This window comes from Labrus bergylta, chromosome 21 (genome assembly GCF_963930695.1).
Source record: "Labrus bergylta chromosome 21, fLabBer1.1, whole genome shotgun sequence".
Lineage (NCBI taxonomy): Eukaryota > Metazoa > Chordata > Actinopteri > Labriformes > Labridae > Labrus > Labrus bergylta.
In genome coordinates, this window is record NC_089215.1 from 14,634,425 (window position 1) to 14,651,246 (window position 16,822).

Consider the following 16,822-nt stretch of genomic DNA (forward strand, 5'->3'; position numbering starts at 1 on the left):
TCAAAACTCCAGTATAGCTACACTTGGCAGGGCTAATGGGACGGCAGGGCTGTTGGTTTTAGAGAGGGATGTCATGAGGAGAGTGGAGCAGAGAGCTGAGGAGGACTCTCTAATAGATCGGGGGTGAGGGGGGGGGGGGGCTGCCTTGTGATCACTGGCCCATGCTGCTGTTTCTCTCCACTTTTCATCCCACTGCTCCAACACATCCTCAGTTTTCATACTTTTCCTTCTCTTATCTGCTCCCTGTCTCAGTTTATCCCTCATCCACATCAATTCTGTCTCTGTGGTCCTGTACTCACCCCCCACATCCCCTTACCCCCCACCCCCACCCCCACCCTCTCCTCTAGGTTGTAGAGAGATACCAAGCCTTTAGGGTGTCCATTAAATTGGGCCTGTCTGTCTGTTTTGTTTGTCTCTCTGTATGCACCACCATCCCCATCATACTCAGCCTGTTCTTACTCCCAAGACATCAGAAACACTGACATGTTCAGTGTCGCAATGCTTCAAAATATGACGCTTCGGGCTCCCCTTGACTCGATCTTGTTGTTGAGTGTATTGTTGATGTGTCGTTGACATCGCGTGGCGTGGTTCAAAGAGCCAGAAGTCTGTACAGAGAGGAGGTTGGAGGACATAGATTGGTCAACAAGACTGATTCAGAACGCAATTCTTTTTAAACAATAACAGATAAATAACTTTTACACCCTTTTTAGTGACGTTATGAAACCGTTGAAATTGTGGAATGTACTCCGACCTCATCACTCCTCATAGATTTATTTTAAATGCACTAATTGAGGAGTGATGACCTCCAGTCGGAGCAGAGCAGAACAGAGGGAGAGACCTGAATGACATCTGTCAGAGTAAAATCTGTGCAGCTCGAGTCGCAGATGTTGCCTCATTTACTCAATGTTTGTTAGTCGAGTAACAAGCAGTGCTAATTTAAGCCAAACAATCGTCATTTCCAAAACCCTAAAGTCTCTTTGGTACGAAATCAAAGGACTCAGATCTTTTCCAAATCCACAACCTGACTGCTTTATTGTAAAACTGGAACCAGGTGTTGCATATTTATCTCTGCTAACTTGTCGGCAGAGACCTGCGTTAGCCAAACAAATGCTTCAGTGGTATCCAGACTGTTTTGAATGTAAAGGTCTCTGACAAAGCTGCAGTATCGTAGTAGTTGTGAGTGAGATTATGGCGCCATATGCACTCATAGTTTACATTTCCAAAGCATTGAGCTGCTGCATGACTTGTCCCTGAATGCAACATTTCTAAAAATCTGTTCAAAGGTTAACAAAGTGAGACGAAGAGATCTGAACTCAACAAGTTGTCCAAACAGACGCAGGTGTTGGAGCTTCTTCTGGACATGTTCATGGAGGTGAATCATCTGTGGCCATCAGGGCGTCGTTAATTTTTACCTGCTCGTAAAACGTTTCTTAATGGCTCACCCGCTCTGTCAGAAAGATTAAACCAAGAAGTTTGTTACTCTGATAGCTGAATGTTCCTCTTATTGTGTTATTATCACGTCTGTTCATTAAGTATTTTATTCATTCTCATTTAATTCAGCTCCTAATTAAAGGTTTATCTGCTCTCTTTGTGTGTTTGTTTGTTTGTTTGTTTGTTGCCGTGTGTTACGGACAAGCTGCCTCAAACATCCATGCTAATGAGATCAACAAAGCCATTTGGTATTTAAAAAATGTGTAGGAAATGACACCAACCTTGTAGCTGCAGTGACATTAAAAAAAACTTTATAGAAATAATCCAACTCCTTCTGGACGGTCTGGTTTGCTTTTGTAGCTCACAGAGAAGCATCAGTATTTTTTTGGCCGATTCGACAAGTAGAATCAACGTTGGTGAGCGGAATCTCTTCGATTGGCTGTTCAGAGGTTTCATTTCTCTCCAGCTCTCGTCACAGGTTCAGGAAAGCCCCTTGAGCATGCTGCTGTAGTATCCATGCTTTCACCCGGTTTCTCCAAGGGCTGACAACGCCAGCACCATTTTCAACTTTTTATCAGACATTATTCTCCATTAGTAGGCTACCTATAATACAAGTGGTGAGCGACAGCGGTGTGAAAATGGTCTTCTCGTATCATAACAACAGACTACCGCCGCCTGCTGGCATGGAGAGTTATTGCCTCTCACACATGTGCAGAACGTACGTGGTGGTTGGCCGTCGGCTGTAGTGTGTTCAAGTGCAATTTTTTGGCCAAGACGTGAGGCGACGCCACAAGCAGCCTTCGTCGCCACTAGTTCTTTGCCGTCTGCTTGGTGTGTCAGGGCCTGAAGCGTGTGCATTCAGGAGACTTCACCTCTCTTTGTCCTGGGCTTTCCTTCAGTTGTCTAACATGATGTTTGAATGAGGCCTGGTGTGTTGCGTTGGGTATTGCCCGCCTTGTTGATTCTGTTGCTCACATCTGGAGGTTGCTCAGTTGTTCCTGCAAAGCCCTCTGATGACCTCGTTTGTTTGTATGTTGTCTTTGAGTTGTCACTGATCTGACGAGACGGATGGGATGTTTGTCAGAGCTTCGTTTGCTTCGTCTCTGCTGTCAGAATGACATCCCTGTTCATAAAATGTCAAGAGACTACGGTCAACGTCAACACACACACACACACACACACACACACACACACACACACACACACACACACACACACACACACACCCAAACCACAGAGATTATCCTCTGGATATCACGGGCTTGTCCAGTTGTTAGACAAAATGCTAATAATAATAGAGCAAGTAATCGATGCTCTGATGGTTTCCCAGATGCCTTTCAGCTTGTAATCGCGATTGATTCTGCAGACCTCTGCATGGGGTTCAAGGTTTTCATCGGCGGGCTCTGCCTCCCCTGTTTGCGGTTTATGAATGTGATGTTTGGAAGTGTGATAAGAAACAAAATGCCACGCCAAATGTCACATCACTGACTCACTTGTGCGCCATCTGGATGCTATTATGCAGACTCAGTGAGGAGGTATTCTCCGGACATCGCTTCTTTGATGTGAGTAATCGTCTCATGGAGGTGAGGGCGCCTGTGTGCAGCGGAAAGTGTCCGAGTTCAGTTCTCTGCAGCCCACTGATCACTGAGTTATGCTTTATTCAGACAGTAAATCTGAGTGACACACCGCTGTGTCATCAACATACTGACAGAGAAACATCCATTTAGCAATTTAAATAGCAACCGTCTTTAACCCGACAATCTGGAGAGCACGTCAATCATATAATAATAAACCCTCGGTATTGTTAGACAGCGGAACCAGCTTTGAATCGGTCTGCTATGTGAATTTATTGAAAAGGAAGCTGGAAGTGTTTCCAGTCTTTTAATTATATAACACAGAAAAAATGCCATGTTGTTTTGATTCTTGGCCATTATCTACGGGAGCTTCATCACGGCCCCTCAGTGTCGTACAAATTCAGGAGATAACATCAGTTATCTAACATGGTTAATTTGGTGCTCCCTCTATTGATCACTCTGTCTCAAGCTACCCTTTGGATGCTGGTTAGCTGACAGAACACACAACCGTTAGCATGATGCCGCTCAAGAAAGTAGTTGCTGAGAAAGGCAGTGAGGGGATTTGTGCGATGGTCGCTCAGAGCCAATCATGATCCTCGTGGCTCTGAGAGGTTTGGGGGTCAGATCGTCCTGGGAGTATCGTTGAATAAGGTTAATTGGCCCCCAGATTAAAGACGGATCACTGAACATGGTGGTCCAGGATCTTAATAAGCTACTTCTCAGTGAACCGTTCGGCTCGATTCGTCTCTCTGGACCCCTCAGAACATTTTTGAGTGGAATTCACCCAATTGAGACCAAACTTCTCAGAGATCAAGAACGTTGTATAGTATCGGTCCATGATGCTGTCTGCTTGCTGTACTTGAAGTTAAAGGCAGAGAGCTGTGCTGACTGTTAAAGGAAACATTATCCCCCCCCCCCCCAAATGAGTTCCTCTACCAGGGGGACCCGCTCTGTGACATTTTTGTCTCCATAAGTTTGTCCTTCTGTGAATTCAAAAAATCAAAGTGAATAGATCTTTTTGTGCAGATTTTATCATATACATTTCTGAATCTTAAATTATCTGTGCTGCATGCTGGTATTACTCATCAAATATGCAGATATGCAAATATGCATGCAGCTATTTACATTCCAACTTGTCTAACTTTGGGTCAGAATCCAGTGCTTTAAAAAAAAACAGACCGGAAAACATGAGAAAAACACTCTGGCAACATTTGTTGAGGCGTTCAGTATAACGTGGTACTGTATAACACAGTGGCGGATGTGGCTAAGTTAGTAGAGTCGGTCGCCTCTTAACCAAAAGGTCTGGGGTGGGGTTCGATTCCTCCTGCAGCCTCATGTCTGAAGACCCCAAATTGCTCCCTCTATTTAGAATGTGTATGACTGTATTAGTTACTTTACACAGCAACCTCTCCCATCAGTGTGTGAATGTGTAGGTGTGAATGTGTAGGTGTGACATGCGGTGTGAAAGCGCTTTGAGGGGTCAGAAGACTAGAAAATAAATATACAAGCTCAAGACCATTTACATAACCAGCTTAGCTTCAGACCACTGTTTTGCCAACCTCTTTGCAACGTGTAAAAGCCTGTCCAATATTTCCTCTTGTCAGACTCTCTCTCTCTCTCTCTCTCTCTCTCTCTCTCTCTCTCTCTCTCTCTCTTCTTATCTTCCTCCATCTCCGTCCTCTTCCTCTTCCTCTCAGCTGTTGAATCAAAAAGTACAGAGACGGGCTAACTGGCTGCTTTGTAGCTGAAGGCTGCTGTGTGAACTAGCGCCGTAAAGACGAACTCACTTCTCTGGGACTCACTGCCTAAGGGCGCGGTCACACTGGCCATCCGTACCGTGCCGTACTCAAGCACGATTGGCCCCCCGCTGCGTCATTCCCACGCTGGCCGGCACGGCCCGCGGTCACACTGCACAGGACTATCCGTGCCTAAGCACAAATTCCTCTCATAATACAACACATGCATGCTGAGTGTGCTGAGTTGACAAACAGGTGGAATCAGATGGAGAGAGAGAAAGAAAAAAAAAAGGGATGCGTAGTTAAGTCTGCGTATGCACATCGGAGAACAACACAGAGAACATGACAGCTACTGTGTGGCATATATTGAGTCATGTTAGTCAGATACGGCAGTGAAACTCTGGATTTCTCCACAATGAAGGCTGTCAGAGTTGTGTAACTGCATGCTTGTGCTCATGCATGAACTGTACTGTGCCAAAGCCAAGGAAGTGTACCGTGTCTGAGCACGGCACGGATCGGTCACACTGGCCAAACGAACGGATGGCCAGTGTGACCGCGCCCCAAAGTTACATTGTGCTGAAAACAGGCGATCAGGGCGCTCTGTGGACATGAGAGAGATGCCAATCTCTGTTGGAAGTCATTGTTCTGCGAGAGCTACTTTGAAACGACTGTTTGGAGGTGGAAACGGTACTTCTTGTTGCTTTTACATTTTCAGTTCTTTACTCGTGTGAAATTGGTTCAAAAGAGAAGAGTGAGAGTTATTCATCTTTGTGGATGATGTCTTACAACATTCTTCCTAAAGGACACAACAGTGCTCGGTTATTTACTTTGTTTATTACAAAACCCATTTTCATTCAACTGAATACCTGCATTCATAGCTGGCAGGAGAAACCTGAGAGTGTGGGTAGGAGTGGGTTTGTGTTGTTGTTATTGTTGTTGATTTGTCCTCAAGTCAAAACAGAGGGTTCAGTCAAACATCTGTGACTTTGTTATGTAATTGTATTCTGCACATTCTCCTGCTGCTTTAATTACAGAGGTAGCACGATTGTTAAATAAATGATAATCACAAAGAGGAGAGAGTCAAAACTATTCCTGCAGCCGTTTATTTTAACCATTGGAAGTATAATAAATGTACATTTTTAAAGAGCTTCAACATCCTCGCTGCAGGGTACAGTATGTAACTGTAGTTACACGGCTAGTAGATAAACAGATGTTAATCTTTATAATACAATCCTGAACCCTCAATGTGTTCAGGAAACACCGTCTCAGATGATCGTGAATCATCTCTTCTGTTTAAGGATTTAAAATGAGCAAAGAGGAAGACACATCTCATCCATCAGCAAATATTGAACACTACCCCTAACACATACACACACACACATGCATGCACATACACACTTTTACGAGTGTGACAGATGTAAATGGACGTTTCAGCAGTCGGATCTAATGCATTTTTAAACAGGCACAGCAGCCGACAGCAAAGGAACGAGTCGCAACGGCAACACTCAGCGACGGGGTCTGCATCTATCGCTGCCTCCTCCTCCTCCATACAAACATACAAACACACACACACGTTCACGCACACACACGGTCCTACACACTGCTGGGAATAGCTGTCATTCATCAACCTTTCTCAGTACAATGGGCTCAGTAAAGGTCCCATCTTTCAACTAAAGCACCTCCACAGAGCAGAGCCAGCTGAGACTCTGCACACTGCATCACACTGTGTGTCACACACACACACACACACACACACACACACACACACTCCTGCACGGCACGATGGGCACACGAGTAGCTCAAACTGGTGTTTACTCTGAGAGCTGGAAATTAAAAAGGCTCTGCTGTAACAGATGACAACACAGAAGACAGTCACTGCTGGTTAGAGCTTGAATTAGTGCTGCTGTGGAAATGTAAATAAATATTTTCTCAAATTAGAAACGCAAAATACAAAAAGAAAGAAATTAAAAGGACTTGTTTTATTTGCTTTAAATAAAAGTGAAGGTAGCTGAGGCTCAATCTGAGTGTTCGTGTCAATAACTGATTTAATTCGGCTCATTGAGATGATAGATGACCTTCATATACCTGAGCAACAGTCGTCTTTTTATTCCTCCCCTCAAAAACAATCAGGCTTCATTTGGAGGAAAGTGAAAGACAGAGGAAATAGGTCTATAAAAATATATCAGCTGTTTTCTTTATTGTTGCACTCATGGCTTTTTATAACACTGACGATCTGTATCTTTGTTAATATGGAGCCACACATCGTGTAACTACAAAGAACAAAAGAATCCTCTGTGAACACCTCAATTAGGAAACAAAATTGACCATTAAAACCAATCAAATACGTCTTGTTGCAGAGAGTTCTTTAGAACCAATTTAAAAAAAAGAAAACGACATGTTACTGATTCAGCCTTAATAACGTGCTGCCCTCCTTCCTGTCCATGCATGCCCTACTTCATGAAGTCACTGTGAGGGGACTTCAGTTTCTCTTCTTTGAGTTTGAATCATAGTCAGTACGCCACCCTCAGGTGCATCATAGCCTTAATTTAACATCTTTGTTTGGACTTCATTGATCCGATGAGAGAGGGGAAAAGGATCGGGGTCAAACCTATGGCTGATGAATGAAGGACTGTGGCCTCTAGTGGGCGCCCACTCTGCAGACTGAGTTACATTTGTATCCTGATAACAACTATTCTTTTTTGGGGGCCCATTTTTGCCTTTATTTGATCAGACAGCTGAAGAGAGACAGGAAATGCTGGGAGGAGAGAGCGGGGATGATCTGTAGCAAAGGGCCGAGGTCCGATTTGAACCCACAGCCACTGCAATGAAGACCAAAGCTGCTTAGGTAGTGAAATACGTAACCTCAAGGCACCTCTTAACCGCCACTTTTAATGATTGTCAAAGCTGCTGATGGGTTGTTGCTGATAGGTAGCCCTTAAGGAAGATAAATGCGTCATACTGCAATCACTTTAGTGGGTCAAATCTGCTGTTCATATTACAAAATAAACTTGTTGCATCTTCAGTTAATACCGTGGATGCATTTATTAAGAAATAGCTCAACATAAGCACTTCCTTGTTGTTCATTTTGCAATCAGAATCAAAACAACTACAGATTACACTCAGAGGAAACTCAAAACTACAAACTCTGTTAGTCAAGCTCAATGTTTGTTTGTTTGTGTTTGTTCTGTTACAGCTGTGATTCAAACCAATGATGAGTTCCTGGTATCTTTGTAACATCAATGGTCACTGAGGCTCATGGGAAATGTAGGCTACTACAGCCAAGATCTCGTGGTTTTCTGATGACCATAACGTAAACCTAACACATAAAGGGACAGAGTGCAACTTTGACTTTGGTGATTCCTTTGTGTTTGTGTATGCAGGTAGTGTTCAGGTGTGTGTGTGTGTGTGTGTGTGTGTGTGTGTGTGTGTCTGTGTGTGTCTGTGTGGGACGTCCAACAGAGGTCTGCACCTACGAGGTTGTCTATGGGGCGGAGCTACAACTGAATTGAAACCACTCTAGAAATCCAGGAGATATTTAAACATGCCGCCTTTTGTGTTTGACCTTTATTACTGTTGTCTCACGGAAAGTGACGATTCTTTCGACCAATCAACGGACTGCAGTGTGTCTAGCTCCTCCCTTCTGCACCCCAACAGAAGGGTAGCAAAGAAGTAGGACGATACCGATCGGTTATTTTGGTACCATTCCTAACTTTTGAATGTGGAAACACCAATAAATGTTATGTTACTGAACCGAAGCGAGCAGGACCACTTGGTGGAAACGGGGTACAGTCAAAGATCTGGGGCTGAGGCGGGTTTCATCCATCCCCTAAATCTGCCTCACTCTTAGCCATGATATAACCAAACAGGATGAGTTATATAAAAGATCACCCCCTGTTCAGTGTGCGTCCATAAAGACAGGAGCCATTCAGACCAAAACAGGTTGTAAACATGTTGATTACTGCTTTAAAAGTGTGTATTTTAATATGGGTGTTAATGGGACTTTAGGGGCTTTTGGAGCTAGCCTCAAGTGGACACTTGAGGTACTGCACTGACTTCATTTTTCAACTCCAGAGGTTTCCGCTTGTTGCAAATGAAGCGGTTAAATTATGATGAAGCCACAACTTTCTAATTTGCAAACCAGTGTATCCTCCATCATCCGCTGTGTGGTCGAGATTTTATGTTGATGCATTTTCTGTCTCAGTGCAGTGTGAGCTCTTATCTGCTGAACTATCTGCTGTGTGTTTGCTGATGTTGAACTGTTTCCCCTGCTGAAGAATAACATCGGAGCCATCTTGTGATCACACTGAATGTAAAGATTGATGTTCAATCTGTGTCTTTAATATTACATAATGTCATCTCCACAGATTCTGCAGAGTGCTGCATGATGTGGGACATGATGTGATGAATATTGTATCCCGGCCTCTTTTCATGCTTTGTGTTTCTCTCTTCTTGCTAAAGCTTCTTGATTTCTGTATAATGCTAACATGTTTTCATAGGGTGACACTGCAGTTACAGCAGACTCCACTTTACTTTACAACCATCCCACGAAGTCTCCATCTATATTTATGTGCATTTGCTTAAACGAGAGGGAATTAAAGGGATATTTCACCCAATAAGAATGTGCAGAATATTGATGTAGTGTCATGCATTGTGTGCACTTCAAAAGTTCATCTCTAGTGCACACATTTCTCTTACATATATCTGTATTTAAATAAAAAATAACGTGTTTGAGAATTCAACATTTTGGGGGATTTATCTCTTTAATTGTGGCCCTCTTGCTGCTGACAGTCTGTATTTGTGCTTCCTCGTGTACGCTGAACAGATGTTTCATTGCTTTTGTCATTGCAGGTACTCATCAGCACAACTATAACCATGTGGCTTTAGGTAGCCCCACACGCACACCTAAGCATGGTAAGAGCAACCAGCAGCAAAGGGGACATTTACAGCTCAGCTCAGCTTTTACTCGAACACGCTGCTCGACATGTGTGATGTGTGAAAAAGCCCTTGACACGGCCCTCTGTTCAATTCGCCTCCATCCTTTCAGTTATTGAAACGAGGCTTTTTTCTGCTCGAGATTGAATCATAGAAGTGTCACGTCTCATAGCCGTGAACGTTTCTCTGGGAGCAGGTCGCTGTCCATCTCCATTTTAAAGGGAATAAAATTGGCCGAGGATCCACTTAATGTTCTGTCGAGGTCGAGCCGCCCTCTGGTTGACGGAGCGTGTGCAACCTGCCGTGTTCCTCGCTGTTAGAACGAAAGTTATCACCGTGACCTCCTGCTCCCCTGTGAGGGTTTTATTACTGATGTCATGCAGCGGTTTGTGGGAGTTGTTCGTTTGGCAGGCCTTAAAATTACAAATAGATGTGTAAGAAATACTCTAATAAAAAAAGACGGTTACACTTTATAATACGGTCTCCACATTCATTATTAAATAGTTGCTTATTAGCATGCTAATTCATAGAATACTATCTACTTATTGTTCATTATTCTACATGACCATACTCTAAAGCTTATAGGGCTCAACAGTTTGGTTCAGGATGTAAAAATCCCATTCATCTTCTCCATAGTGGATTTGATTATTATCCATGATGTCATAACCGTCACAGGTAGACTGACCACGAGCTACCCGAGTATTAAACAATAATATATGCTCCTTGAGGAGACACAAGTTTGTCTGATATCAACATCGTTTAAAAGAAAATATATATATATTTTCAATATCAGGGCAAAGAACACTACCCACGATCACAAAGTGTCACAGCGATGTCTCTTATTTTTTGAACTTGCTGTTACCATGGCAGGTTTTACCGCCCATTGGCGCCATATGCGAACAGAGAAGTTTTGCTAGCAGGCTAGCTAGTTGATTAGCTAACATGAAATGTACTATTAACCTTGTTCTGCCGCAGTGAATGTAGTTTATATTTTAAACAACACAAACTACAAGATCTAACACCAATTACATTAACAGGATAAACACGATAATGACTAAAGTTACTTTTAAGAAAAAGAGGGATCATTCGCAATGGATTGTGGGATTGGTAGTTCCTTGACTCTGAACGAAAATGATATACACGCCTTTTTTTCCCGTTTTTAAATGCCGCTTTGACACCGAATTAAATGTACTATAGACACGAGTATTGGGGTAGCTGGCTGTCTTTGTTCCAGGCACCAATCTCTTGATGTAAGGATTTTGTGAAAAATTAAGGGAGGATTTGAACGGGGAAATTTACTTCTGGAACCAAAGCCACAGAATATGTAGGCGGTCACTGTGCAGCTCTCTAGGTCATTAGTTAAGAGTGCATTCACACCTGAGCTGATTGGTCCATTTGAATCTAACTCTGGTGCTCTTTGTCAGATCGTTCGTTTGGTTTTGGGTGGATGCTCAAACGAACTCTTGTGCGGCCCAAAAAAACAAACTCTGGTCCCCTTCAAAATAGGGCTCTCTTCCAAGTTAACTTCCAAGTTCACCAGAGTCCAGTTAGCTGAAGGTGAGAATGCGATCCGAAACAAGCGAGGGAAGTCCAGACTTTATCTGTAAAAGCGACCTAAGATTTTCCCCTCTTCAGTAATACTTACTGATGCGTTAGGAAGTAATGGAACATGACCTTTGATCTCAATATGTTTGGTCTCTTCTCATGAAACGAAGCACAAAAACTTCTCACCTTAGTGATGTCACAATAACTCCTAAATAAGTCTCAGAAGATGTTCCTCAGTCTAAAGTCAACGCCTCCCCCAGGTGGGTGGCACTCCCACAGATAGGTGTTTGTTCTGCCCTCTGAGTCTGCCTTCTCACCGTAAACAAAAGGACATCGAGAGAGAAAGCCCAAGTGCACCCAAGCCCTTCCAGAGAGGGGCGTGGTCAGACACAGCTCATTTACATATTTAAAGGTACAGACACAGAAACAGCCTGTTCTGAGCAGGGCTGAAATAGAGGGGTTTATAGGCATGATCAAATACAGGATCAGAGTGGATTTAGAACAAGAAACTTCACACACATGTTTTAAGGCGCTCTGAGACTTATTTACACTGGTTGATGAGGAGGAGAATATGTCACCTTTAAACAACACTATAGCAAATGAGAATATTGCTGATATCACAATAACTGTATTAAGCTTTTAAAGATGACACATTTTGTTGGAAAACCAAATAAATACGTTGTCAGTTCACAAATATCAAAAGCCTTTAAGTATCTGTATCACAAGTCTGCAGTTTGCCTGGACTGTTAATTAACAACATTTCTTTATTATTTAACAGAAAATACAATTATGTTTTTTCCTTGAGAGAGTTTATGATGTTGTAAATGAGTTGCTTATGAAGTCATTCAGAGGAGAAAAACGATTATTCCCCCGAGAAGAGCCTGGTTTTTCTTTTAAATGTGAGGAGAAAAAAAAGTAAATGAATTCTCCAGTGAAGTACAGATTCTTGACAACTCTCCTTTAGTATTTTACAATAGCTGGGTATTTCCACCTCTTTCATTCCCACCTCTGCCTGAGATCAGCCTGGAGCTGGCCTCAGGTTGTAGACGTGCAGATGTGATGAGCAGCAGCTGCATCAGAAGGTGGAGGCTGCAGAGAGAGAGAGAGAGAGAGAGAGAAATAAAAGGAGAGAAAGGAGGCCATACTCTGAATATTCACGGCCCTCTGTGTTTGTTAAATCACTCTTATCTCTCTCCATTCGATTTTTAAAATTCTGTTTGTTTCAACAAAAACATGAAAAAATGATTCGCTTGCTCCCGGGTGCTCGGCGGCTGAGCTCCGATTCTGAACCCCTTCTGTACGGACGTTATTGACCACGTGGGCCATTTCACGCACACACACAGATAAGCAGAGTGAAGAGAACAGCCTTGAAGATGTGTGGGAATCATAAGGAGTGCATTTGAACGACACATCTAACACACACTTTGATCACAGACGCCCTGAAAGGATTTAGATTTCACTGACTCCTCCTGATAAAAAGCAAACAAGTGAAACAAGCCGGCTGCTTGAACACCAACAGCACGGCTCAGAGAGTTTATTATGAGGGAGGGGTTTCTCTTCAAAGTGTTGCTGAACAGTTTTAGTTTCTGGTTTCTGTCCACATCAACATGTTTCTGAAATATTTGTTTTTCCACTTGGGTTTTGGTAGCTCACCGATCATTGAGGCGTGGTAAGTCTGACACACACGCATCTGATTCAGTCATCCCAGCACACACACCTGTGTTTCACATCCACCACCAACCAGCCCGTGTGTGTGTGTGTGTGTGTGTGTGTGTGTGTGTGCGTGTGTGTGTGTGTACATGTGTGTGTCGTCCTCTCGTTCACCTGATTGATGAGGCTCTGAGAAGAAGTCTTGCTGTTTGTTTGAACCTGTGTCAGTTAATCTGATCTTTATGTGCAGAACAAAAAACTCACATATGGAAGAATTGTTTTAATATTTTTTAGGAGAAAGAGTCAGAAATGTACTCTGAGTCTTTTCTTCAACAGCTGGACAGTTTGAAGAAAACTCAACTGAAAGAGGAGAAAACATCACGTTTGTTCGCAGCTATATTAACCATGACCGTAAATTGTGATCAAACATCTTCCCCTTCCTCAGAGGTTCACAGAGTTCTTTTTTCTTGCCTTTTGATGGCGGTTAACTCTGGATGCAGAAATGCTTGCCTCTCTCTGAGCTTTTGCCTTTCTACGTTCTAAAGCGACAGAACCTGAGCAACAAATGTGGTGGAGAAATTATCGGGCGTTTGTTCCTCATGTTGCAGGCAAACCTCATAAAGCGTGAACTTTAACTTTACTTACTACACTGCATCATAACGTTGTCCTGTCCAGGCATCAGTGAAGCTAATGTGTGCACTTCAAGGTGATGTAAGGACTGAAGACATGCCGGCGTTTCTTCACATACAGTTATTAAAGGGGCCAGTATTTGTTTAATACTCAACTAGCCCGAGAAACTGCAGGGATTTTTGTTGTTGTTCATTTTTGGATTGAACACAGCTTTAAGTTGTTAAACCCCAAAAAGTTCAAATTTCTTCAGCTGCAGCAGAAACTTCTGTTGACGCCCACGTCAGATGATTGTTGACTAATAGGTCAACCATGATGTCAGCACAGGACCCGGCTGGGCTGAGCACATCCTGAACTGATCAGTAAATCGTTGTTTTCTATTTACTTTGCCTTGGTTGACTGCAACAAAAATCTTTGTTTTTTTCTCAAACGTCTTCTTTAAAACACACAGCAAGCTTTGCAGAGCCTCTTTGATCCGGGTCTGTGTCTGTTCTGTCCATCCTGATGAAGCAGTGAGATGTGTTCAGAGAGCTAACAGCATGCCACAGTCGATGCTCCTGTTATTGATGCAGTGAGGCGGACTGTCCACTCACAGATCGTTCACATCCTTCCAACCCACACTCCCTCTGCAGCTCCCAGGACCCCCTGCTGCACCCGGCCCTGCAGCCTACCCTCACTCCTAATGTTCCCCCTTTCTTATATTTAATTTTTTCTTTATGTATTTCAGTCTATTTTTCCCTCTTAAAGTCTCCTCCTCTTCTCTGTCCTCCCATCGTCATCCTGCAGCAGCGGTTACTGAAGCCTTATTTTTATCTGTCCGTTGGAGGCTGGTGTGGAGCCGCACCCATGCCCGCTGCTCTGCACTGCGTGACAGACTCACAGCCCACTGGGGAGGGCGAGATAGAGCAGCAGCGAGGAAGAAAATGAGAGAGAGGGGAATAGTGAATGGACAAGAAAGAATTAAGAAGCGAGGGAAAGTGGGTGGCAGCATGGCAGGCCCGATAAGATTGACAGAGGGAGGAAGACGGCGGTGAATGGAACAGACTGCGGATGTTTGCGTGTGTGAAAGAGAGAGATAAAGAAAAAAAGGGAATAAAAGAGGGCTTTGGTCCAGTCAGCCACCCTCCCCCCCCCCCCCGAGCGTCGTCCTCGCTTCATATCAGGTCACATCAACGACAGTCGGTCCAGGCGCTGTGCCCCCACCACGTCCCTGATCACATCACAGCGCTGTCATGAGCGAGGTCGCTCTCAGCACACATCTGTTGTTCCGTGTTGTCTGTTTTTGTTTTTTTTTGACCGCTGTTCCCTCTCGTCAAACCACCACGTCACCTGTCAAGTCCGTCCCACACCAAACGTCCACCGAGTGCCTGATGTGACCGCCCACACACCCCCTCCCCCCCTCCCTCCCCCCCCGCCACCAGCAACCTGGAGTTTTAGATATGCAACTTTTTCTCACAGGCTGACACATTTAAACGTGTTTCTCTAACGGAGCTTTTACTCGACAAACGTGTGAAGAAGAGGTGTAGCACTAAAAAGACGAGATGAGAAACTAAAGATGTGTGAAGATCAGAAGTACGCAAAGTTCATGCAAATGTTCAAAAACATTTAAATTCTTCAGGAGTTACATTTTTTTTTCATTAAAGCAAAAAAGAAAACAGTAAATCTGCTGCATTGTTGTTCTCGTGACCACCTGAGTCAAACACAAAGCAAGCGATTTAAAAAGACGTTAGCACGTCGAACAAAGCTTTGATTTAAACTTTACAAATCTGCATTGAGTCAAAGCTGCGTCAGATTTAAAGCAAATGGTGAACAGGTTATTTGATAAGAAAAATCAAGCGCTGCTTCATTTTGCAAAAAGCCGTCTCACATGAAAGCTTCCATAGTTTCTCTCTAACCTGATACTAAAGGAACTGATGTCTGGGTCTGCCGATATCACCGCGTCAATAAAACTCTGTGACATGTTTTCTGACGTGTTTGAAAAGAAAACAAGAACAAAAACATGATGACGATCACAACGACATTAAAACACAGCAAGGTGGAGTCCTCGACGACATCACAGTCGACGGTTTGTAAATTTAAAAAAACATGATTGAGCTTAGTTATAAGTTAGAGTTTTCAAATCAGTGATACATTATAGTGTTTGTTCAACAGAGAAATGTGAATTCAGTTCAAATAATCTGAAAAAAAGAGAAAGAAAGCAGCTTAAAAAAACCTTTGCAGATACAGATCGGAACACAGAAACTAGTGTTGTAGTGCTCGAAATCGAACGGTCTCCAGATCACTTCTTGAAGGTCTCGTTTCGGTCTCGGACTGGGCGGACTCCTGATGTTAAATTTAAGACCACCACTGATCGGCTATTTTTCCATGCCCTTTACTGTGATTGGAAGGAAAACGCCTCTTTTTAAAAGAAAAAATAACTTCAATTTATATATAGTTTGATTTTTATCCCCCGGTTTCAGCCGCTACCTTTCCGGTGTTACGGTCTAATGGAGTGACACGCCCCCTGCACACAAGATGAGGATTTATCAGTGATATTTTAGGGTCTTGGTCTCGTCCTGTCTTGGTCTGGGTCTTGGTCTCACGCTTGGTCTTGGCCTTGACTTGGTCTCAATCCCTAAATGTCTTGGCCTTGACTACGACGCTATCAAAAATCTACTTCCATTCCAAATCAAAACCTCTTTTTTTAAAACTTCAGTTTTGGCCACACACAGAAAAGTTGACCTCTTTCATCCGAGGGTCGTTTTAGAAATGAAATCACAAACCTCTGACATCCATCTTTAGCTACATGTGAACTGTGGGAGTGTTTCTCTGATGTAACACTCTTAACACTCACTGGAGGTTATACTTCCATGAAAGAAATATACTAATCTTTTAAAATAGTTCTTTAAAAGGATGACAGAGTTTAGAGCATGAAGGATGACAAAGATTAAACTTTTTTAATCCAAATCTGATTGTAATTAAATGCCAAATACCCCAAAATGTGTAAATGTTTGGTTCAGGTTTATGCTCCCTGAGGGCGCAGAGAGAACGCCACAGACACACGTTCCTCTCTCGTGTATTTAGTTACATTCTCTCATGAAAAGGCTTCAAGGTTTCTTTTAAACGTATTCGCCTCCAGGAAATATTTGTAAAACTAAAACTCCAGCTCAGTCCCCCCTTCTCTCCCTCAGCAGGTGGTCCTCCATGATGCTCTGATCCTGGCTCGCTTTTTGTAACGGGGAGGGGAGGTGCAGGGGTTTGTGTGTGTGTGGGTGTGTGTGTGTGTGTGTGTGTGTGTGTGTGTGTGTGTGTGTGTGTGTGTGTGTGTGTGTGTGTGTGTGTGTGTGT

The 16,822-nt window shown here is 43.3% G+C and overlaps 1 protein-coding gene across 10 annotated transcripts in view; it reads left to right on the forward strand.

Annotated features, from left to right (window-relative positions):
• The window catches only part of LOC109988614 (protein shisa-6), an 84,006-nt gene that overhangs the window by 59,852 nt on the left and 7,332 nt on the right, over nt 1-16,822 (forward strand). For 6 of the 10 annotated variants that reach the window (XM_029278553.2, XM_020640163.2, XM_029278558.2 and 3 more), the window contains 2 exons: nt 9,590-9,652; nt 12,867-12,887. The exons of the other annotated variants lie outside the window; for them this stretch is intronic. In XM_029278553.2, coding sequence (XP_029134386.1) covers nt 9,590-9,652; nt 12,867-12,887 — 84 coding nt within the window. The remainder of the gene's footprint in view (nt 1-9,589; nt 9,653-12,866; nt 12,888-16,822) is intronic. 10 annotated transcript variants of the gene reach the window in all.